The sequence below is a fragment of the Engystomops pustulosus genome, chromosome 5 (assembly GCF_040894005.1).
Source record: "Engystomops pustulosus chromosome 5, aEngPut4.maternal, whole genome shotgun sequence".
NCBI lineage: Eukaryota > Metazoa > Chordata > Amphibia > Anura > Leptodactylidae > Engystomops > Engystomops pustulosus.
The window spans coordinates 71059083-71085194 of NC_092415.1; the positions used below are offsets into that span (position 1 = coordinate 71059083).

Sequence of the window (26112 nt, forward strand, 5' to 3'; positions counted from 1 at the left end):
CCGTTGGACGATCCGACTGATTTGGACTGAATGCAGGATTTAATTTTCAAATTGTGTCGCAAGACAATGCATTTACATACACCAGGAAGAAGGTGAACTCCGGCGGACCTGAGCGGGGAAGCGACAGATGCAGGATATCAGGCGCATGATCTTAGTGAATTGCGGCACAGTATATTATTGTCAGACAATGCATTTGGTGAACTTTGCGGACCATGCAAGTAAATGTGCCCCACAATCTCTGTTCTGCTTCACTCTATTACCAACCGCTCTTGTCACAACTGCATGCAGGACTTCTTGGCATCCCCTACACTCTGAACTCTCTACCAAATGTGTCAGATAGTCCCCAAGCTTCCAAACGTAATGTGAAAACGCATCTACAGCACACAGTAATAGCTCTGCTCCCATATAGATTGTGAGCTCCCACAGCCAGGGTCATCCTCCCACTAGTTTGAGATCGCTGTCGTTTTTGTACTTGTTTTCATGTAATGTATATGATGTATATGATTGTACAGCACAATGGAATTAATGCCGCTCTATGAATAATAAGAAATGATAAGATGTTTGTGAGACTAATAACGCCTCTGACACTGATCAGATTTATCCTAAAATATTTTTGTCCTGCTCTTGGTGCAATGCAAGATTGAATCCTATATAATCTATATGGGGACAGTATTTCATTGGAAACGCACATGCAGCAAAGTCTCGAATCTTGAGGCTGCGGTTCCCAGTCGCACAGCTATAAAAACTTCAATCGACTGAAATAAAAACGCATATTTTAAGCGTATACTAGTGTTCAGACGTATAACAGCTGCCCTATACTGTGACTACACGTGACGCTGTATTGCGCCATCCCTGTGCTGACTCGCAAGCCGCGGCCTAGTCAGCTGACCGCCCTGCGTCACGTGAGGGATGTGCCGGCTGTGGGCGGAGCTTGTTCCTAGTAGCTGATAATCGTCCGCCTGTCCCGGTGCTCAGTGCCACTTTCCTGCCGCCACCACCATGACCGCCCTCCCGCCTCTGTTCGAGTACATTGAGAGCAACCAGGACGTCTACGTCAAGGTAATACATTACTGTGACTGATGTACGTGCCATGTGTTGTAACAATACAATACAGTGCATGTGCACCCGGGTCACAAAGGGGTGCCCCTAGGTCAGAGGCAGGGGGCAGTGCCCTACAGGTGCTCAGTGCCAGCTGAGAAACTTTCCAGATTTCTCCTTCCTGGTGAGAAACCCAGTGGGTTTGTCAATAGTAAATGTTGTGGGCGCATATTTAGGACCCAGTAGAATGGGTGAGGGGAACTTTTCCTAGCAGTATCCTCTAGATGCCTATGGGAGACTGATAAGTTGGTGTCGGATCTGTCTGTGGATGATGAACAGAGTCCTGTATCATGGATCAACCACTCTGCTGGGACAAGACTGTGTGTCGTAATGATCTATCCCAGTGATGGCGAACCTTTTGGAGACCAAGTGCCCAAGATACAACCAAAATCTACTTGTATGTCGCAAAGTGCCAACATGAGAATTTAAGCTGTAACTTATTGGAACTTCATGTATCACAGGTTTTAATCGTACTGGTATCCTGAGTTCACCAATACAATAGAAAGATGATTGAGAAATTTGGATTCTGGCTTCCCTCCATGGTTCCCTGAAGAGAAAGAATCAGGGGACCCAGAGCAGGAGCTCCAATGACAATCCATCTCTAGCTACACCTTCTAGCTCCTCCTGTAGTCCTGGCAGCCAAGGATGTTTCTTTAAAATAGTGCTGAGCATGGTGCATCCTGGGCTGTATTGTATAACAGGAGAAAGCCTTGAGTTGTATCTGGCAAACTCTGTGTTGGTGTGAAGGCCTGGGTGCCCACAGAAAGGGCTCAGAGTGCCACCTCTGGCACCCGTGCCATAGGTTCGCCACCACTGATCTATCCCTTCTTCCCTGCAGAACAGCAGCGCCACCACCTGTTGAGTGGTCAGACAGGGAAATGGCACACAGCGTGGTCAGTGATTCACAGACAATCCATGCATCTATGAGAGCACCCTTAAGTTTCCTCAGTCTCTACAAGTAGATGTGTACAGTTCTTATGAAGAGTCACATCGCTGTGAATGGCAGAAGGGAAAGTTTGTAAGTTCTGTATCATGCCTCTTCTGTGTAAACCAGTTGCTCTGCTCTGTTGTGCTCAAAGCTACATCCTTGTTTAGAAACCGCCAAGGGACACACGGCACAGGGTATATCCAGAGCACACATACCTTAGGCTCATCCACAACATTGACTTCAGTTGTTTTCCTACTGCTTTTGGATTGAAGCGCCTTGAGCTTGAGAATCTTCCCATTTCTCTGAACACAACCTTGCTGAAGTACATTTTACCTTCAAGTTGTGTTGCAGTCACGAGTATCAAACCTTTAGGCCACCCTGACACTTTAGTACTTTTTCACAGAGACTATCAGAATGGGTTGCAATCCAAAGTGTATCCGCCTGGCCCGAGAAAAGAGGAGAGATCAAGAAAATGATGGAAGTGGCAGCCAAGGAGATAGAACGATTGGGTGGCTCGGCAGAGCTGGTTGACATTGGAAAGCAAACGGTAAGCACACGGTAAAGGCGTTTTTCCTGTTTAGTTGTGTCTATGGGATGAGTCTTGTCTGATAGTATGCCTGTCTCCTGGACATGTTGAGCTCATACATTTAAGGGGTTTTCTGAGAATCAGATTTTATCACCCACCTACAGGATGGGTGATGTGTGGTTGCTGGGGCCTTTAGGATATTGGATAAATGCTGATTTTAATCAATCTGTACATAGCTCTGTAGGAGTGAAGGTAACTTTTTATTACATAATAATATGCTGGATAAGAAAGTGGCAGATAACTGTAACACCTTTGTGCCTCATTCCATGCAAATAAATTTTATGGTACAAAATTCCATTCCCAATTTCAGTTCCAGCGAGGAATACATTGCTGTGCCCTATTACTTTCTTTGTGTGACTCTTTGGATAACTGCCATACAATTACAGTTGAGTTCACTGCATACAATGGACTTATTACCACCACAGCCTGCTATTAACTGGTTCCTGTAGTCTTGCTTGTATACAGTCATCTGCTAGGGAAACCACCCATATTGCGTAATGTAGCACTTTATGGATAGTCAGCAGGTTGGGTAACATGTAAAATATATACAGTCTTAATGTACTTTTTTTTTTTTTTGGAACCCCAGGAGTTTCCATATCCTTCTAAGTATGAAGAACTGTATGGTTGGTCTTGGACCCCGATGCTCTTTCCCTAAATACACCCTTGGATTTCTTAAAGCCTACTTTATCTATAAATGAGAACCCTGGTGTAGCCAGAGGCTGAGAGAGAATGTATTTCCATCATATCAGCAATTGAAACTGTAAAACCCCTTTTACTATTATGCAACCAACTTGTCTGTTATTCTGTACCAGATGCAGACAGCCTAACCTATACTAAAGTTGGCCATGGTTTAAAATTACTATTGGTGAAACCTAAAATGTTAGCTGGAATCTCCTGATGTTTTAGCTCAACTGTTGGATTTTTTTCATCCCCATTTCTGCCACTCCCACAAGTGTTGTTGATTTATTGCCCCTTCATTCTCTATAGCCGGGTTGATACCATTGGCAAAGAAAGTGAATGACCAGGACAAATGCAAAATTCCCACTTATTTCTACCATGAGAATGAAGTATGATAAACTGGGGACACATACTCATAGATCCAGGCACTGTGACTGGTAATCTTCTTATATTTGTTACCATGGCCTCCTTCCTTCGAAAATAAACTTTTAACATTATGCTAATGAGGTTAAAGGGCTACCCCAGCCCCTCTGTGGTCTAGCTTTACAGGCACTTATACTGTCTCTCCCTGCTTCCTCAGCATTTGTGCAGTGAACTCCTCCTTTTTTTTTAGAAATAACAAATATAAGAACATTACTACAGTCACAGTACCTGGAGCCATGAGAAAGTACCCCTGGTTTATCCATTTACTTTAAAAGATTATTCACATGGAGCTTATTTTAGTTTATTTAAGGACATGTCAGATTTTATATCCACAGCATCCTTATGTGTAGTTTTCACAAGTTGCAATGCAAATCCACACACAAAGCCCACAGGTTTCTTTTCACCGTGTGTATACTGCTTTGAAATTTTTCTCCAATCAGAATACTTGTAATGTTACAAATGGCTCTTCTTGTTATAACTTATTTTCTAAATTTATCAAAGTGAATTGAAAAAATAAAAGTGAAAGGACTTTCAGTTAGAATAGTCTTGTGGACTCGTTTTCTGTAGGCACATTGTATGAGCCAATTCCTTGAGCTACACAACTCAAAATGGGTCCTATTTCACCCACTTTAGTGCTCTGTATTCCTTTTCTACTGCCATTGTGTGACCGGACCTCACACACTGATGATATATAGGCCGCAAACAACAAACCATGCTTGTGGCCTGAGGGTGCTCCACAGTTGTGTGTATGTAGCCTAAGGGTTTGATCACATAGCAGATTCTATGTTAAATATCACTGTTGGGCATTCTGATTTTAGATTTTGACACTTTGAGTGCATATGGCACTGATGTACTGCCACTGGGAGAGGGATTTTAGTATGGTTTTCCTGTATGAAAATACCTTAAGAGTGGACTCTGTGGCATGTGTATTGCATGTCCATTGAATTTCCTCTCCGTTTTTTGCTTCAATTTTTTCATGTCCGTATTACGTCCATGATGTTTTTTTTTTTTTTTTTTTTCACTTACGCCAAAACAAACTGAAGGCTTTAACATTGGTCAGAAAACCTAACACCTTGTTTCCCAGCCTCATCAGTGAAAAAAATGTAACCTATCATCAGGTTTTTTGTGGACACTTCTATTGCCAGGAACCAATAAGGTGTCACCACATGTTGCTTCTCTCTCGAAGGGATGGTAAGTAGTGGTGCACCCCAATAGGAAATAAGTACAGAGAGTTGCGGTCAACAGTTAACTTTACTGAAGATATTCGGGTGCAAAGCACAGAGCTGACTTTAATCTCCTCCCTGACTGAAGAAGTGTTCTTTGAGGAAAGTCATTGGCTAGCTGTCCCTCTTTCTCAGAACCTGACCCTGGCCTGGGCTAATGGCAGAGTATCACCGCTTCTTCAGGACAATATACCTTCTATTTCATGCACAAAGCATTTTCCTAGACTTGCATTCCCTGTAATATGCTATGGTGGAAAGTTTCCAAAGTGGGAAACAACTTTCCTGTTCCTGTCAGACTGTTGGTTTTTCTGGTAAGCAAGACTGTTTTTATAGGTCTATGCAGATACAGTACTAATAGAATGTATATAACAAAACAGTAAAGTTTATTGCACATTAACCCTTGATGTAAAATAAAGTAAGACCTGTGAAAACACCCATAGAAAACAATAGTTGAGTAAGCCTTCTGTGAAAATCACTGATGCACTGACATGAAAAATGCCAGCGTGAAAGAGCCCTAAGGATGATAATTTTTTTCTTTTTATCTTGGTTTGTGAAATGTACCTTTTTTTTTTTTTTTTTTTTTTTTTTTTTTTACTAATTTTGTTTATGATCTAGCTCCCAGATGGCTCAGAAATCCCCCTCCCTCCAATTATTTTGGGCAAACTGGGTTCAGATCCTGGTAAGAAGACAGTGTGTGTATATGGTCACTTGGATGTCCAGCCAGCAGCTCTGGAAGATGGATGGGATAGCGAACCATTTGTTTTAGAAGAAAGAGATGGTAAGCTCTTCTTTATTATTTTGCCAACATGTGCAATTTAGTACCTTCTGATCTGTGTTTGGCCTTGGTGTATAATGTGACAGAAGTTGTGTGCACTTCATGCAATTTGTCATAATACTGCCTTAGGCACATTCTTTAAGCATATGCATATGTTTTGGCCTAGCTTGCCGCCAGAGGACTCAGGCCTACCTTGCCACTGGAGGGTTTGGGCCTAGCTCAATGGACAATGGAGTGTGGTTTCTAATGTGCCAAATTATACTGAATTCTAGTTTCAAAGCAGGTCAACTAATAGTAATAATCCTTTTTTATATAGTGCCATCAAATTCCACACTGCTTTATGAATAATAGGGGACATGTACAAATATAAAATTACATTACACAGAACAAACAGCCTTGTGGAACAATAGGAGTGGGGGTCCTGCCACAAGAGCTTACAGTCTATGAGTAATATGTGGTATAAGTTGATGAATTTTCAGTAATTGGTAAACTTGTCTCAATCGGTCACATATTTTCCTTAGTAACAAGATGGATCTTGTGCAATAGATAAATAATAGAAAGCTCAGAGGTTTCATTTCCTCTAAGGCAGAAGTTGATGTCCTAGTACATTTGGCCAGAATTGCATTGTGTTGAGGAAGGGCAAGTAATGGAGGCTGTGACAGTGTAAATCGTGGCTAGTTTTTACTTTGTTGTGCCATATTTTATACTGCCACAAACAAACTGTACCTAAATTCTTTCTTGGTCTACATTCACCACTGCATTCAGGCAATTCCATTCCCCTTATGTTGAAGTGAATGGAAGGCTTTCGGTTTTTTTAGTTTCCGTTACTCTTCTTTTCAGGACAGCGTAACAGAAAAACCTGACGCAGGTGTGAACTGCATATTAGTAAACTAAATTGCTGTCGCATTAATAGGATCCCATAAAATTGAGAACACATTTCAGCTTCCGGTACTCCATAGTTATAATCCTTTTTTTTAGGCCTCCCATCCCAACATGTTGGGTTGATTTGTTCTCCTTCACCCTTTTATGTTTTATTAAAAGGAAGATATGATCTATACAAGGAGAAGGGTTAAATATTACCATGGCTTTTTCTCTATTTGCTGATTCTTCTTTTTTCTAGCATAAGTGCAGACAGAATTGTTTGAGTAACTGATTCATTACAGTTTGTAGGTGTCAGATGAAATGATGTCTGTAATCCTTTGATTTAGTTAGAATTGACCTGCAAGACTGGTAACCAAAGTATGCGCTATCTTTATAATAGAGACCATATCATTTTTTCTATTAGATAAAGCTAATATGCCTTTGCAAGTTTAAATAAAATGGGATCAATTGTACACATTTGCACACGACACCGGTTTAAAAGGTAGCGATTATTTTTACAAGGTGGCGATTATTATGGGCTTTGCATTGACCCGCACCTTTGCACCTTGTATTGTGCTGACTCTTCAGGTTGCACATCTTTATAGATAATATATTGGCTCAAGTAGTATATTACAGTCATTACTGATCCAGATAAATCTTACTTTCAGTGACTGACTAAATAAACTTAATCTCTGACTTGTTTTTGTCTAGGTAAACTGTATGGGAGAGGTTCGACAGATGACAAAGGTCCTGTGCTTGCATGGTTTAATTGCATCGAGGCCTATCAGCAAACAAAGCAGGTAAAACAATAACCCATGTGGAGTTGTTGATTAAACCGTATTGGCTATAGATAACCTGCTGGGATATCCATTTCCGTATAGTGCAGGTTACCTGGAAAATGGCTATTATTGCTGGGATTAATTCACTACCGTTGTATCAATTGCTACTGCTAGATAATTCACTTTGTGATATTTTACCATTAGTGAGTGACCACCTCTGAAATGGTTCACAACTGTATCATAGGGTAAGCCTTACCTGCACATGAACATGGGCGTTTCCCAGGCTGAAAACAGATCAGAGGTCTCACGTGTGTCATTGAAGTGTGAGGTCCACTCACATGCTGATGACTGTCCGAGATGCAGCAAGACTTGCTCAGAGTTTTGGAGCTTTGGCAGTTGGCTGAGGGTGTGGTCACATGTACCACTTGTACTGTGATTACAAATGCAACACTAGGCCACGGGGGCGGGCCTCAACCCAATGCCCGCCCCCTGTGTGCTAGCATTGTGTTTGTAAATGCAGCGTTAATGGTATATGTGCTGCACCCGCACAGAGAGAGCTTATGAAGCCACATCTGCACGTGTGATATCTAAGAAAGGAAATTGTCCATATCTTGCAAAAACAATGTTCATAGGCATGAGGGCAAACCCAAATAGATGACTAGAAATGTCAGGCGTGCCATCATTTATTCAATTGAGGAAGTCAAAGAGTAGACTTTGCTGCATAAAGAGCCTCCACATGAGCCTCCTAAGCTAGAAAGAATCCCTTTAAACGGCTTGGCCACTTTACTTCAATTTTTCTGTAACGTGTGGGGGTATTGGGTAATGTCACAAACCCCACTCACTGGAGTCCAAACACGGCGTGCACCTACTCTATGGAGTCCTAGAATTTAGCCCTTAAGCTCCACCCACTTCTACAAAATGGCGTCCTAACGCTAAATTTACTCCACGCAATCTCGGCACCCAGTCAATCCACTGCCACTACCAACGAGTTACTTATGCAAAGAAGGCCATAGGCACCTCAACCACACAGGCAATGCACACTAATGATTTACACAGAACATGCACGCACTTATACTTATAGCTTATACTATATTAAAATGATAAATTCACGCACATGCAATTGCTTACTACAAAGATGCTGCTAAAAATTACCTCTGGTAACATAATTCCCTTCAAGACTCCAAGAATAAAATTGTCAGATAAAATGAAAAAGTTAAAAACAATACACATACAATACTTACAAACAGTTAGAGAAACGGGAATCAAAAAAACTCTTGCTATTGAAATGGGTAGAACTTCTTTGGCCCAAGGACGATCCGGTCTTCTAGTGTGAAAGAATCCTCAAACTGAACCAAAACCATGTTGCTGCTTCACTAATTTAAACCCAGGGGATTTTTGACCCCCATCCCTGGCTGTGATGTCACTGTGAGGGGGAGTTTTTCTATCCTCCTCCCATCAGTGAGGTACTTTCTGGGTCTGGGGTTTTATTAAAACCCCATCACTTTTCATCACAATCGTGCCATTGCTTCCAATCAACTGGGTACCTTATTCCCATTAACCCCATACCAAACTCGGGGTGTCTTAGCCTAATATCAGGGGTTTTCTACTATTGGCTGACTTCCCCTGGCGTTAGGCCTCCGATTCTCGCTCCAGGGGCATATCTAGTCCCCATAACGATCCTGTGTGAATGTATGAATTGTGCCCCAGTTATGGAAAGCTATGATAATTCCCATTGTCTTCGTTTTGGAGGTGGCCAAACTGTGGCCAAAGGTGTCAATTTCCCCACTTAGGCCGCGGTCACATGTACCGCTAGGCGTCTGTTCATAACACGACGCTAGCGCACAGGGGGAGGTCCTCGGCCCGAACGCACATGCGTTTCCAGAGAAACGCATGCTATCGGCTTAACAATCGTATGCGTTTCCCTGGAAACGCATGTGCGTTCGGGCCAAGGACCTCCCCCTGTGCGCTAGCGTCGCGTTATGACGTACGCCTAGCGGATCGCGTGACCGCGGCCTTAGTGAAGAGCATGTTTCTCTGATCAAAAAAAACACACTGCCCAGTTCCTCTTCCTGGCTGGTTGTAAAGCAATGTGCCCCTGCAGTAACCTTTAGAGCAGTAATATTATCACAGGTAACTTTCTTGAAACACTTGTTTTGTTAACGCACATGTTAGTTAACATCGTGTTTGTAATGCGTTTTGTAATCGCAAGTGTTAACAATTATGTAATTAGGCAAATCCCCTCTCCTCAGCTGTTCTAATGCATTTCAAAAACGCGACCAAAATGCACTGTGTAAACGTGCCCTTAATGGGTTAAACAATAAACTGAAATATTACATGTTAAGTACTCAGTATTGAGTAGAAACTCCTTTTGACCTAGTACAGCCATGAGATTTCTTGGGAATGATGGAACAAGTTTGTCACACCTGGATTTGGGGATCCTCTGCCATTGTTCTTTGCAGATCCTCTCCAGTTCCCTCAGGTTGGATGGTGTATGTTGGTGGAAGCCATTTTCAATTCTCTCCAGAGATGCTCAATTGGGTGTAGGTCAGGGCGTTGGCTGAGGCAGTCAAGAGCTGTTCTGCAGCCACTGCTTTCTTATTATAACTCTGTGCTTACAGTCATTGTCTTGTTGGGAGGTGACCCTTTGGCCCAGTCTGAGGTCCAGAACACCCTGGATGAGGTTTTCATCCAGGATATCTTTGTACTTAGCCGAATGCGTCTTTCCTTTAATTGCAACCAGTCGCCCTGTCCCTGCAGTTAACCCCTCCCCCCCCCCCTTCCCTACACATGATGCTGGTAAGTGATGAGCAGTGCCTGGTTTTGTCAATACTTACTGATTTAGAATTGACACCAAAAAGTTCGATTTTCTTCTCATCAGACCGTAGAATCTTATTTCCAAAAGTCTGGAAGTCCATCATGTGCTTTTTTTGCAAACTGTAAACAGGCTTTCATATGTCTTGTGCCGAGGAGAGGCTTTTGTCGGCACACTCTGAGGGCTGCAGTGATGGTTGACTTTTTGGAACTTTCTCTCATCTCCCCCCTACTGCATTTCTGGAGCTCAGCCACAGTGATCTTGGGGTTCTTCTTTACCTCTCTCACCTAGGCTCTTTTCCCATGATTGCTAGGTTTGGCTGGACGGCAAGGTCGAGGAAAAGTTGTGGCCGTCCCAAACCTCTTCCATTTAAGGATTACGGAGGCCACTGTGCTCTTGGGAACCTTCAGTGCTGCAGAAATTCTTTTGTAACCTTGACCAGATCTGTATTTTGCCAGAATCTTGGGCAGTTCCTAAGACCTCATTATTCTCTTGTGCTCTGGCAGTGTGAAGTCACACACTTTTCTATACAAGTCAAATCTGTTTAATAAAACACAGCTGGACCCAAGTGAAGGAGTAAAACCAACTAAAGGAGGATCATAATGAAATGGACACATGCAAGTCCCAGCCAAGGCTGTGAATAGTTATGACCATTTGATATTTCAGTTTTTCATTAAACATTTGTAGAGTGCAGTGTGTACTTCCTGTACCCACTGTATGTCAAAGTTTACCATGCTCCATGCCCGCCCATAGGGGCATCGGCTTCAACTGCTTGAATCCCCATATACTCCAGTCCTCCCCCTCCTTGTCCCTCTCCCTACAACTCTAGTCTGCTTCCTCCTTCCTGCCTAAGTCAGCTGACCATGACAAGCAAATCTTTAAGTTCATTGGTGGGTCATGGATGTTTAGGTTCACACAGCCTTCTATCATTAGAAACTATGTTAAAAAAATAACCTCCCTTCTCCCTAAATGGTTCCTTTCCATGGCTACAATGTTACAAAATCTGTTTGTATATGCAACTTACCTGATGTCAGTCCAGAACACTGAGTCCTGCATATTTATGAGTTACTTGCATTGCCCTGCCTCCTAGTTACTGATTGACAGGTCTCAGGGCTATGATATTCTGCTGTATGGAGCATAGAGAGAGAGAGAGCTCATTGGGCTCTTAAAGTCAAGTGACCAGGCTGATATCATCTAAGGTCCTGTTACATCTACCCCATGTATGTATCTGATGACATTAAATCACAGCAGCCTTTATGGAGGATGGGGATGAGTAGAAGTCCATGGAGGCTGCTGTGACTTCATGTTATCACATACATGGTGTACAGTTTCTATTGTTAGGAGGCTAAAGGACCTGTGGTGATGTAATTCTTGTCACATGACATGGGAGGGTCCTGGCCAAACAGGACAAGACTTTCCTTCAAGGGAATATAACAAAGTGGGGATGTAACCAAAACTATTTTTAACTAAAAGGGTGTCAGTTCGTTAACTGACTAGGGCAGTGATGGTGAACGTTTTAGAGCCGGAGTGCCGAAACTTCAACCAAAAGCTACTTATTTATTTATGTATTGCAAAGTGCCACCACAGCAATTTAAGCAGTAATTTATTTCTCCTTGTTCTTTGACAACTTTCAATTGTTCAGCCTCCTAAAGACACCAACGCAGTTGAAAGGAGGAGGGCAAATTCCCCTATCATTGTCCTGTCTGGTGAACTTCATGCTGGGGTGATGGCCTGGGTGCCCACAGATAGGGCTCCGAGTACTGCCTCTGGCACCAGTGCCATAGGTTCGCCACCACTGGACTTGGGTTTCAGGCTCTGTAGGAACCTGTCACTGGCTGTATATGTGAAAGTGTGGTGACCTGTTCTCTTGAACTGTACGTTTAAGGAAGTAGTGCAATAGAGATTCAGTGGATGAAGAAAAATTACTATATTATTTATTACTCCTAAGGAACTTCCTGTCAACTTGAAGTTCTGCTTTGAAGGAATGGAGGAGTCTGGATCAGAAGGCCTTGATGACTTGATCTTTGCCCGTAAAGATACGTTCTTCAAGGATGTGGATTATGTCTGTATTTCTGATAACTACTGGCTAGGAAAAAACAAGCCATGTATCACATATGGTCTGCGTGGAATTTGCTACTTTTTCATCGAGGTATGCAGTGTTGTAAACCTAGTGTTAATAAAGCAGTAAAATCGTATTCAATGACATTATTGTTACTTCTGAAATATAACCTGCACTGAGCAGTAGAATAAAAGTAAACATTGGCTGTACGCTGTTGTATCACTTTGTGTATATAATCATTTGGCTGGTGTATACAAGTTTCATTGTTCTGCTTTATATAGAAATATGCTGTAATTTTATCCTAAAAGTTAATCATGTTGGTTTTATTTTGGCCTCATTCCTTCTAAAATGTTTTAAAATTATGTTCTGATGTGGGGCAAGGGAAGTGGCTAAAGCTCCTCAGTGCAGCAGATTCCCAGGCTGTTATGCTGCACAGGAGCAGTTCCCCCTTCCACTGTGTTGAAACTTCCTCTGCCCTTCAGTCTCATTAGCATAATTTTAAAAGTTGATTTAAGAAGGAAGCTAATTGCTAACATATATAAGCAGATTACCATAGTCATGGTGCCCGGATATATGAGTAAATGCCCCTGGTTTATCCATGCTTCATTTTGATAGAGTTCTTTGAAGGTGTCTGACTAATCCGTCAAATAAATGTAGGCCCTTTCAACCTAATATGTCTGCAGGGAGATGAAGGTTTCTCCTTTGCCCATCAGTTAAAATATCTATTGATTCTTCTTGTAGGTTGAATGCTGTGACAAAGATCTTCACTCTGGGGTATACGGAGGTTCTGTTCATGAAGGAATGACTGATCTCATTTTTCTAATGGGTAGGTCTTAAAATGCTTCCTTTTGCTCTGTGCAAACAGAAAGTTTGAGTCTCTGATCCATATTTTTCCTGATCTGTTTGCATCAGTCAAAAATCTGTCCAAAAGGCATCTGGGCGGGGGTTTGTAGGACTAAAAGAAAGCTGCAGTATGGTACAGACACCTGATTAAAAGCCACTTTGATAAAGAGCAATTACAGATGAAACAATAAGAGTGAGGATCCTGCTTGCAATAGATTGCAATCTATGTTTGTTTTTTTTTTTTAATGATCTAAAGGATGCCAGTGGAGGCAAAAATTAAGGAATAAAATTAATGGGGCTAAAAATCCAATAGGCAATGATGATTATCAAAACTGTCAAGAGGACCCTAGGCTGGGTGGGTTCATGCCACGTTTTGTACCACAAGTAAGGTTGTGTTTGGAAAGAAGGGGGGGGGGGATGTATGGCACAAACATATCCCACTGTATGCTTATACAGTGGGATACATCACCCGGGGACCCCTCCTCCCTCCTGAATGCAGTTGGCTACTGCTGATGTACGGGGTGTTTCCGCAGTGGATCCCCCACTCCTACTGAGCCTGGAGGATGGATGCAACACGTTGCATCTGCTCCCCATAGGCTTCAATTGCCTCCGTTGAGCACATATATCGCTCAGCAGAAGGCACCAGCATGTGAACCCTACAAAGATATCTGCAGTTTCCAATTATGTTATAAAACATTATTCTAAAGCAAGAAAATTATGTTACACATCCCTCTGTAGTATGTTTCATATTGATTTATATTATTTACACCTCCATAAATGTGGCTTTATAATATACAATGAACTCTTAAGTGGTTGATGTTATGTGGAAATTTAATTCCTGCTGTGGTCACTACAGTGTAATTGTTTAAGGAAAGAATACTGAAGAAATGTCATTTTTATGTATTGCTTCACATTCTGTAATATGTAGGCACCAAAGTACAGTAAGTAAATTCATTAATCTGTACAAAATAAATGGCCTGGATAAATTTTATATGTGAATAAGCCAGGAGGGGGTTAACTTTTTCTCACACTCCCACAGATATGTAAAGGTTACAACCCCTTTGTCTCGCCTAACTTGCAACCCTTCATATCTTTACAATGGGTGGATGGATTTCTAAAAACCCCACTGATCAGGGGCACAGCACCAGCGATATGAGGGATTTATTTCCTGTCCACTTATAGCTCAGTGCTGTAGTTCAGAGGCACCCATTATAACATTCATATGTACTAATATGACAGTGGTATTGAATTGCTTTCAGTAAAGGGTTTTTATTTTGTTTCTCAGCTGTTATGCCTGTTATTTCCCTGTAGAATCTTTATTAATTGTTTGCACTAAATAAAAGTATGATTAACCCCTACGGGACACAGCATCTTTTGGCCTAAAGGACGCGGACCCATTTTTCAAATCTGACCTGTGTCACTATAAGTGGTTATAGCTTTGGAACGCTATGAGAAATCCAGGGGATTTTGAGATTGTTTTCTCGTGACACATTGTACTTCAAATTAGTTTAAAAATTTGGATGAAATCTTTTGCGTTTAGTTATGAAAAAAAACAAAATTTGGCAAAAAATTGGAAAAATTCTATATTTTCAACGTTCTAAATTCTCTACTTTTGATGCAGATAGTCATAGCACCCAAATAAATTCATAACTTACATTTCCCAAATGTCTGCTTTATGTTGGCATGGTTTTTTTAAGATTCCACATATTTTACTAGAATGTTATGAGGCTCAGAATTTAGGTATCATTTTTCACATTTTTTGTAAAATCACCAAAACCCGTATTTAGATGGACCTGCTCAACTTCTAATTGACACTGAGAGGCCTAAATAATAGCTAGACTCATAAATTACCCCATTGTGGAAACTACACCCCTCAACGTATGAAAAACCACTTTTAAGAAGTTTGTTAACCCTTTAGGTGTTTTATAGGGGTTAAAACAAAACGGAGGTGCAGTCTGAAAATTGTAATATTTTTTCACAATACACTCATTTTGGGTGGAAAATTAAACATTTACAATGGATTAAATGAAAAAAGGCTCCACAAAGTTTGTTACCCAATTTCTCCCGAGTACACGGATACTCTATATGTGGTGGTAACCTGCTGTATGGGCGCACGCCTGGGCATAGGAGGGAAGGAGGCGCCATCCAGATCCGATTTGCTATGTCACATTGTACAGGCTATAATTTTTTTCTTTTTTTATTGAGGACCTATAGGGGCTTATTTCTTTTGCCACATGAGATGCACTTTTCTGGTACATAATTTTGGGGCATCTATAGCTAATTGGTGAGATTTAATTAAAGCTTTGTTGGTGGAGGAAATGAAAATCGTCAATTTTTAGGAACATTTTTATGTGTTTTTTTTTGGCCGTTAACCATACCATAAAAATAGTATATTTTTATTCTATGGGTCGCCACGATTACAAAAATACTTCATTTATATATATTTTTTATTTTTTCCCATTTTTACTGAATAAAAAGTAATTTGGCAAAATTGTTGTTAATTTTAGCATCACCGTCTTTCATATGCATAACTTTTTTATTTTTCACCTCACAAATCTGTTTAAGGGCTTATTTTTTGCGAGAAGGATTGTTCTTTTTAGTGGTCTTATTTTAGATTGCGTAACTTTTTTAAATCACTTTTTAGAGCATTTTTAAAGGGCATTAATAAAAAATCATCTTTTTTTCAGAGAGAGTTTTTTGAGGTTGTTTTTTACGGGGTTCACTTTGCGGATCTAATAACGATTCTGTTTTATTATGCAGATTGTTACGGACGCAGGGATACCAAATATGTGGGGGTTTTGTGTATTTTATTCAATTGTACTGAATAAAAACTAATTTGGAGAAAATCTTATTCATTTTAGCATCACCATCTATTCATATGCATAACTTTTTTATATTTTGGCTGACAAATCTGGTTAGGGGCTTATTTTTTGCGAGAACAGTTGTTCTTTTTAGTGGGCTTATTTTAGAGTGCATAAAATTTTTTAAATCACTTTTTAGAGCATTTTTTATAGGGTATTAATTAAAAATTATCTTTTTTTCGGAACTTTTTTGCGTTTTTTTCCTCCGGCGTTTACCGTGCGGGTCCAGTAATGATTCTGTTTTATTATGCAGATTGTTACGGACGCGGCAATACCAAACATGCGGGGGTTTTTTGTGTTTTTATGTTTTTTATACTTTATTAAGTGTTTTTATGGGAAAGTGACATTTTAGGGGCTTATATTTTTATGTATTTATTTTTTATTTATTATAATGTGTAGTGTTAAGTGTTTTTGCATAATTTTACTTCTACATACTTGAACTTAAACCAGTGATACTCTGATCACTGGTTTAAGTTCAATACACTGCTCTACAATACTATTTTATTGTAGAGCAGTGTAAACTGTCTAAGCATGCTTGCGCATGCTCAGACAGTTTACAGCCAGACCCGGAAGGGTTCTGGCTGCCATGGAAACCGGGCAGCTCCGGGGCACATGCCAGTCCTCGGAGCTGCCCAGGAGAGGATCGGATCCCCCGGTAAGCGGCACGGGGGATCCGATCCATAGGGGGAAGACCCTTACACGCCGCGGTCATGCTTGACCGCGGCGTGTAAGGGGTTAACACCCGCGATCGGAGTCGGCTCCGATCGCGGGTGTTAGCGCAGGCTGTCAGCTGTACTAGACAGCTGACAGCCGCTGCTTCTGGTACCGGCTCCGTTCGTGAGCCGGTGCCAGAAGCAGGACGTTATAGTGCGTCCTGGTGCGCTAAGTATCTAGCCACCGGGACGTACTATAACGTCCTGGTGCGCCTAGGGGTTAAACTTGTCTAATATGAAGTAATGTTTCTTTTCCCCCTCCAAGGCAGCTTAGTGGACAAGAAGGGAAAGCTTCTTATTCCTGGAATTTATGAAGCTGTGGAGCCGGTCTCAAATGATGAAAACTCAATTTATGAAGCTATTGACTTTGATCTTCAGGAGTTTGCTAAAGATGTTGGTGTTCGTAAACTCCTCCATCCAACAAAGGTACCCAGCCTTAGATCCTGTATGAGTAATGACATTGGAAGACTCTTATCTTTGGTCTCCTGTTACATGTAAGGTTGACATGTCTTGACTTATTTTACAGGAACAGATATTGATGCACAGATGGAGATTCCCATCTCTCTCACTTCATGGCATTGAGGGAGCTTTCTCTGCTGGTGGAGCCAAAACAGTTATTCCTAGGAAAGTCATTGGCAAATTCTCCATTAGACTGGTGCCTCATATGAATCCAGATGATGTGAAGAAACAGGTAGGACATGTGGTGATCTTAATTGCAGACATTGGGCAAAGACTCAACATTCATCTAGCTATGGCCACTTGAGGATGACATGCTGGCGAGCCTAGGAAATATTTTCTCTATGGATGGTTTTTCTTTTATGGTGAGAGGAATCTGGTGCATTGGCTGTAGGGATTCAATAAAGAATAATTCAGCTCAGGAGGCTTTAACTTCATTCTGTATTCAGATACTGTATTCATTCTGGTCTCTTGAATTTGTTCCATGTTTTTTGTAATGTGTGTGAGAAGAATATTTGGCAATTTGCCTATATATGTATTACAGGTTCCACACCTCTTACTTGAAATGTAAAGTAAGGCCTCTGGTTAATAAATGCCTTTTAACCCAACAAGAAACATTACTGTCCATAAAATGGCAGATGAGGGTCATGTGATCTTTGGTCATGGACAGTTTATCTCCTTTCCAGAAACTTAAGAATGTAATTGTCATTGCTAGGGTCCTGGAGGGCAATTGTTCATAAACCGTTAGAGAGCACATGATCCTCCATCTGCTGCCATTATATGGAAATAGCAGCTGAAGAGGTAAAAGACATTTCCGACCTAAGGGATTTACTTTCCAGATCAAGAAAGCAGGACCAAACCTTTTAATTGATGTATGTTGTTTAGTTACCTAATATCCTGCCCCCAGCACGTTACAGAAATCCAGGCTATAGTGCAAAGATTTCAGGTTGTGCTACACAGCTGCATACCCTAAACAAAATGTATATAGAGTGAAATACAGCGTATCCTGTTTCTTGTCCAAATTCTAATATTATTTTCAATGTTTTCAAGGTGGAAGACTACTTAACTGCAAAGTTTAAATCTTTGGATAGTCCTAACAATTTTAAAGTTACAATGGGTCATGGAGGAAAACCTTGGGTCTCTGACTTCAATCACCCCCACTACCAAGCTGGAAGAAAAGCCATGAAAACCGGTATGATAACATTTATGGTGGTGTGTATGCAGTAAAACGGAAATCTGAGACATTTTATCGGTATCCCCCTTATTTTAGCTACTTGTCCATTCTATTATCTGCTGGGGCATCCATAAGTTTTGCACTGTTTATTGGCTTGTGTGGTTGTTTGAGTTGTGTGAAAAATAACATGTACACCTCTAATGTCAATGTGCTACATTCTGTACAGTGTTTAATGTTGAGCCTGACCTGACCAGAGAAGGTGGAAGCATCCCCGTCACCCTAACCTTCCAAGAAGCAACTGGAAAGAATGTTATGTTACTGCCGGTTGGAGCCGCAGATGATGGGGCACATTCCCAAAATGAAAAACTTAACAGGTAAGGATTGCACTTTGGATATTATTAAGAAAAGGGCAGAAAACATTTGTGTCATAATTTTCTTATTCCATGGGGGGGGGTTCTTCTATTATTAAGGAGGGTTAAACAGTTTTTTTGTAAAAAGTCTCTAATTTTAAGCCGGGAAGGGATTATAGTGAATTTGTGCCTAAATTTGTGACTTTTTGAAGAGTAGCACTGGATTCACTTAAAAAATCTGGTATAAGAAGGCTCAATGAAATGTTGGCACATTTTGCGAAAAAACTGTTTGGAGAAATTTACAACCTACAAAAAGATTAACACTCAAAACTAAAACAATTAAGATGCCTGTGCAAACAGTGAAACACATGGGGCTTCTTCTTGCCTCCAGTTTCCAGAGCTCATACTCTGGTTATTTAGGTAACTATGGCTCTATTACTTGTTATGTATTAACTTAGACGGTATCATACTAGCTGTGATGATGTATGCACCTTTATATAGGTTGCCTGGTTACATTTGTATATATCCATACTTTTGGGAACTGGGGCTATTGGTTTGTTTAAAGGAAACCTACCATTTAGAATGGCAGGGGTAAGCTGTAAGTACCGAGCACCAGCTCAGGGTGAGCTGGTGCCGGTACTTGCTTTCGTTAGTGTTATAAACCGCGGTATCGCGGTTTTAACACTTTTTAAACTTTAGAGCAGGAGAGGCTTCGGCGCTGCGCGCGACCGTGCGCACGCAGCGCCGAAGCCTGTTCTGGTCTAGAGTTTAAAAAGTGTTTAAAACCGCGATACAGCGGTTATTTAACACTAACGAAAGTAAGTACCGGCACCAGCTCACCCTGAGCTGGTGCTCGGTACTTACAGCTTACCCCTGCCATTCTAAATGGTAGGTTTCCTTTAATGCACTAGTTTGTTCTTTTTAGATGGTTTTTAAAATGTGGATTATATAATAAAGATTAAAATTAATTTGTTTTAATCATGGACATCCCCCTCAATTTTTTTTTTTTTTTTTTTTATACCCCGCTCTGTATTTTAAAAGATCTCAATTTGGATGTTATTGTGTTACTCGAAGACCCTTATCGTTATATATGGAACACTAAAACAATGGTGATCTTTATTTAATCCATATGACTATATCACACATGTATTACACAGAGATCAACAGATACAACTGCAAAATAAAATGTCCATGCTACTATAAGTGGCCACTAGATGGTATAATATGCCTGGTATATCTCAAAAATACTCTTCAAGCTTATAGTGAATCTTGTTTCCACCTGTATGACGAGGCAACGTGTCTCATTGACCAGGGGCTGCCTGGCGCTGTGTGTTGACAAGCTGCTGCTCTCCACCTGGTATCACATTGGTGATTCACTAAAGTATCCAGCAGGCATTTGGCATCAGTGATCTATAAATTCCGCCCCATACCCATATTTTATTTTTATTTTTTTTTTTTGTTCACATTTTCTGAACCATATATTTTCTCGCATCTTTTGAACCTGTTTTTGATCCGTTTTAATCAGTCTGTTAAAAAACCGCATGCATTAAAAACGCATGCGTTTTTGAAAACTCGTCAGTTTTTGACAGGTTTTACCAATTATCTTAATTAAAACTGGTCAAAAATGCATGTGTTTTCAAATAACGGATGCGTTTTTGAACGGACCAAAAATGGGTTCAAAACGCCATGTGTGGCATCGCCCTAAAACTTTTTTTGTACTAGGAGATACAATGGGCTTTTTGAGATCTACCAGGCATGTTACACAATCTGGTGGCTGCTTAGGGTAGCATGGACAATTTTTATTTATTTTTTTTTTATCGTTGTGTGATACTGTTACATTTTTATCATATGTGAATTTAATAGATCAAGATCATAGAGATCATAATTGTGTTTTTTACGTTGCATTGTTCCATTGTGTTTAAGTTATTGTCTTTAGTTACAATCCTGTGGCATTTGCACACTAGAAGAAATTATGTAAATAATGGGTTAACCCGAAGCTGCCATGGCGACGGATTGCCGCTCCCCGCCACAGGGAGCAACAATCCTCAGAAAGATGGTGGCGCCCATGCACTGCCATCTTTTTGAAGCCACCAGCGCCGATCAGCAGTTCTGATTCCTGATTGGCTGAGTGGTTTGTAGACGTTCACGTGAATAACTGATGTCACAACCAGGAAGTCCCGCCCACTTCAGGAGAAGCTGAGTGTGTTTTATAGATGGCCCTTGATCTCGGGATGGGAAGAAGCCAGAAGCATGATATAGGTATTTTTTGGAATGTTTGTCAAAGGCTCTCTCCAGCTGCCCCAAAACCTATTTATTTTTTCTCAAGTAACTTTACAGTTTTATATTTAAAATTAGCTTCGTCTAATATGAACTTTATTAACTTTATTCATTGCCTTTCAGATACAACTATATTCAAGGCATCAAAATGATGGTAGCATACCTACACGAGGTTTCGCTGCTAGACTAATCCTACATTCAGATCAGCTTTTTGCAGAAGACAATAAGTACTTATTCATGTAACCACAAATGACAACCAAAAACTTCTCATTTCTGTATTCTTTAAAAAAAAAAAATGAAAAGCAACAAAGACAACAATTTTTAAATCAATCTTGTTTCCTTTTGTATTTTTTTTTTTTTTTTTGTTTGTCAGACGTATTTGTGGAAGGCATTTCTTTTAGGGGTTTTTTTTTTCACTGTATATACAAGTTATACTTAGCGCTTTGTGAGGCAACGACAGACATGACCTTCTGTGTGACTACACCATGTACTCTGTATTCTTATCTTTGTCTAAAAATACTTTGCCTTTTCAAAGGAGAGGGATTTACTAAGGTCCTTATAACCACAAATAACAATTTTATTTCATATGCTCAAGTATACACATTTCTATAGTTGTAGGCTAAATTTGGAATTTGGGTTACAAATACTACTTGTATACTAATACCCACTATAAAAACATCTTGGAGTAGTGCAAACATAACAGTGCCCTCGCATAAACCTGACACACTACCAGGGCAGTGGAACACATGTCTGCATGTCAACACCTCTGCTGCAGTAAACATTGGCTGCAGCTCCATCTACATCTTGGGTCAGATAATTATGACTGTAATTGCATCTTGATATTTAAAAAAAAATAAATAAAAAAAAAGATGACAAAGCGTTATTCAAATAGACTGCATAACAGACTTTACATGATGTATGTAGTAGGTATATGATATACTTTCATTGTCCAGAGCTGCAGTATCCCTGTCGCCACCATTGTCCGAGTGACCTATAAGTAACGGTCAAAGTATGATGCACCCAGAAGCATTGCACTAGTACTACCGAAGTTTACAGGCTTAAAGGGAACCTATGAGTATAAATCCGGCATGGTGGTATCATCCAGAAAATCAACGTTGAATTGAGATGTAAAATTGTTGTATAAAGTCAAGGAGGCAGAAAGTTAAACGCTGAAGTCAAGCTCTCCCTGCCTCACAATGCTCCCTTAACTTTAATTGATGGTCCTGCATCCAGCAACATCACTAACCAGATCTCCTGAAGTCCAGCACATAATATCCATCGCAGTAGAGGAGATAGTCTGAGGTGGAGAGATCTTGACTTCATTGCTAAACACTCCGTGCCATAACTTTATGCAACCAATTTAAATCTCAATTCAAAAATGATTTTCTGGATGATGCCACACCTCTAGGCCATGAAGGTAACATCATTTGGTCTAATAAACCACTACCAATTTGTTGTGAAGCAGCTCAAAAATTTCCAATTTCTGGTGACCTTCCCCTTTTTAAGCGGCAAAAACTTGCAGACAAAAAACATTGCTCAACTATAATGTAGAGGAGGCCACAAACTTTAGATAAATTACTCTCACTGACCTGTGAGCATGCAGCCTCGTGGTTACATAGAAGATCATTGCAGCCTGTGGCTAAAGTACAGTAAATCGCCAACATCTAGAAGTCTGTTTGTAACTACGAGTGGTCTATAGGCTGAGTTGGCATAATCAGTAGATATTAATATTCCCGATCTGCCACTGGGGAAGTGTTGGAGCCCCCTGGGTATAATTAAATACAATTTCATGCAGATAAATACACTATGGAATTGATGTGATAAGATTATTTAGATATCTGCAAAGCATCACTTTTCTCCTGCTAATATATTCCTTTAATTGGGAGGGTAAAAATCCTCTGTAAATCTGCAGTGAAAACACTTGTATTACATGCATTTCCATCCCTAATTTACAAGCCGTTTTAACTGTGGAGCGGGTATAGCGTGCATATATACTAAAATGGTTAATTGGTCTACTTTGCTAGGCCACCTATATAATAAAAGACTATAATGACCTTCTAATTCTTTTATCTCATGACATGAAGTAGTACCCTAGTTGGTTACTAAGATTTTATTTATTTTATTTTTTTAAAATCCACATTTCATGCATAAAATTTAGGACCTTTTTCATATTTGGGTACACAGCCCAAAGTGGCCAGCAGCAGTCAAAATGATGCTGCCATATTCGTTTTGATTATCACTCCCCATGACGTCACTGGGGAGCAGCGATCCTTTGCCGTGACTGTCTTATAAATACCAAAAGCTTAGGCCGTCTCATGTATGCAGATCTGTTACCATGTGCCGGTGGCACATTATAACAGATCATGTGCAAAGCCTGTCATCACGAAGTTAATTTTCACATGATGACTGGTTCCAATAGCTTCTGGCATGTTGATTTAAAACAAATTCTTTGTCATGGATCTGAATAATTCCACAGCTCCCTGCTAGCAGTGTATGGTGAGTCCCAGGGCAGAGGGACAGTTCAAATGGTACTAGTCATCTTATCTGCAATGCCTCCTCAATCATCGCCCTCCCCTTCCTGCTTATGTCAGCTCACCGCCGCAAGCATTTCTCATTAGAACTGTTCCCCCGAGCAATGATTTTGGGAAGGAGGCAGTGATAGTAGTGGAGTTTCTGGTGATGAACAGTCCCTGTTGCTACAGACAAGCCACCAAAGAGGAGGGGTAGCATGGATTTGTATTCACTATTAGAGGGAATCGCTGTTCTCTCTGCTTAAAAACAAAAGTGAGACACTGAGCAGTTGCTCATTTTATCATTCATCTAAAACTAATAACTTTAGTGGAAGGATATGAAGTTGTAAATTTAAAAACATTCTTAATTTGATATGTTGCTTTCCATGATTAATATTACTCATTGAATGGTGTTTTTATGCTATAAACCTATGAGAAATAGTTATGACTATCCTTGCATGACCTAGCGTTGGCATTGTGTTGTCCAGCCTAGAAAAAGGAAGTGTATTAACTTACATATTTTACATATTTCAAAATAGACCTTATGTCAAAGTCTTTCAGACTAGTCTATGAAAAGCTCATCTGCCTGGGCTTCTTGCCCAATCTCTTGGTTTATTTAGCGTATCCCTGAGTTGTTAACATACCAGATGATTTACTTGCAAGTGCATGCCCTTTTAACCATAAGCATTTGATGTTTTGATCATAGAGACTTAACGGTAATGTGTTGCCAATTTTATTTCTTTTTTCACATTAAATCCTGGGGTATCCATCTTCCCTGAGCCCCTCTTATAGTAGTTAGGTATATACTTTACAGGAACCTCATACCCAGCAATAACTGAGCTGAAACGCTATGGAGATTTTTCTAGGCATGCAGACAGGAGGTATGGATGATCTGTGACAGAATCTATTGTTAGTAGTAAAGGCAATGATGTTATCCTCCTCTATTGTAACCCTGCCTGTGATGTCCATAATGTGATGCTGCACAGACATCCCTTCCTGAAATAGTATCACGCTGTTATTTAGCTGTACAAGGTTTCATGATATGGTCCTTTTTATAAAATATGGATTCCTAAAAAAAAAAAAATAAATAAATAATCTTTAAAAAATGTTTAACATAAAAACTTGAACAAAATCTGAAAGTCATGACATTGTTTATTTCGATCACATATATAAATAAATATATAAAGTACACTGTGTTCATACAGTCCTGAAACATTTACACCCCCTTCCCGAGCTGGTTGCACAAAAGTAGTCAAGTGACCTGAACAGGAGTCATTGAGGACATCATCTTGTACATGTATACAGACAGGCAGCACAGGACAGATGTGTCAGAAGTTTTTATTTTGGTTCTTATGCTTCCTCTGCAGCACTTTATTCAAGCACATGGTTTCATTATATGTAAAGGCATTTAAAAGGAAAAATACACCTACCTGTTAGGGGCACTGCCCACTGTGGCAGCTGCCCATCTTCTTTGCTCCTCCTCCCGTTTGTTGTCCTGCATCCGCATCTCTTTACACCGGTTCCCATAACACATCCAGGCTGCATGATCATATTAAGTCCATGAATACAGACCATATTGGACTAGACCCTATGGGAATAAGGACTCCCAGTATCATGGTCACATTTTGATGCTGTGAGACAGTGCCTCTCTAAAAGACTAATGTACCCTACTGATATACAGTACTAGGCAGTTATCCCACAAGTATTCAGATGATTCACAACCTTGATTACTATGATAATGAGAGTATGGATGCTGGGCTGGAATATGTGGCAGATATACACATGTTAATGGGACCTTAAAGGGAACCTGTCATCGGAAATTGAACTAATAAACCAATACCAGTATACTGCCAAACAGTTGAACACTTTCCAGATTGTGTGTCTTTTATAACCCCATATGGTGGCATCGTTCAGAAAACTAACTTTGAAGTGAGATGTAAACTAGTTGTATAAAGTCAAGAAGGTGGATATTTTAACAATGAAGTCATGCTATCTCTTCTGCAAAAAGCCCCCTTCACTGTATTTGATGGTCCTACATCCAGAGACATCAATAACCAGATCTCCTGAAGTCTGTTGCATGACCCCAGTCAAGGAGGAGGAGTTCACCTAAGCTCAACACCTTGTCTTCAGTGTTAAACTTTCCGCCTCCTTGACTTTGAAGTGATATGTAAATTGGATCTATAAAGTAAATTTTCTGGATGATGCCACCATACTGGGGCATGAAAGAAACAAAAACTAGAAAGTGTTGTGCTACCTGACAATATTCTGGTAGTGGTTTATTAGGTCAATTTCTCATGACAGGTTCCCTTTTTAAAGGGGTATTCCCATGAAGACAATAATCTTAAATATACTGTTATTAACAAAAATACAGCATTTCACAGATCTAATTCCGACCGGTCTCTCTTGGTTCTGGTGTTTTGGTTACCCCTGGATACAACTATAAATCTTCTGACTTTGGTCGGATTCTTCTCATGAATAGCTTCTCTTGTCTGTATTCTGCAGTACTCTCTGCCCCTGCATTACAAGACCAGCTCAGACACAGGAACTTCCTGCAACCAAGCAGGTGTGTGCAAAACTTACTCTGCAAGCTACAGACAAGATGAGGTGTGTGTGTGTGTGTAGTTAGCAGAGATAAAATATTTTTTTGTTATAGTTTTGTTGTGTTATTATATCCATCTCATGGACCTCGTTATCATTCATCTCTTT

The 26112-nt window shown here is 40.3% G+C and overlaps 1 protein-coding gene across 1 annotated transcript; it reads left to right on the forward strand.

Annotated features, from left to right (window-relative positions):
- The first annotated feature begins 901 nt into the window (after positions 1-901).
- Positions 902-21226, forward strand: CNDP2 (carnosine dipeptidase 2). The gene is made up of 11 exons (XM_072152343.1): positions 902-1059; positions 2430-2573; positions 5552-5714; positions 7284-7372; positions 12112-12312; positions 12964-13048; positions 16905-17065; positions 17166-17330; positions 18146-18287; positions 18496-18643; positions 21020-21226. The coding sequence occupies exons 1-11, from the start codon at positions 1000-1002 to the stop codon at positions 21084-21086; spliced, it is 1425 nt and encodes a 474-aa protein (XP_072008444.1). The 5' UTR covers positions 902-999; the 3' UTR covers positions 21087-21226.
- The last annotated feature ends 4886 nt before the right edge of the window (positions 21227-26112 follow it).

Coding starts and splice junctions, on each gene's coding strand:
- CNDP2 (XM_072152343.1), top strand. CDS start 1,000: ATGACCGCCCTCCCGCCTCTGTTCGAGTACATTGAGAGCAACCAGGAC. Junction 5,715..7,283: donor TGTTTTAGAAGAAAGAGATG/GTAAGCTCTTCT, acceptor GTTTTTGTCTAG/GTAAACTGTATGGGAGAGGT. Junction 7,373..12,111: donor CCTATCAGCAAACAAAGCAG/GTAAAACAATAA, acceptor ATTACTCCTAAG/GAACTTCCTGTCAACTTGAA.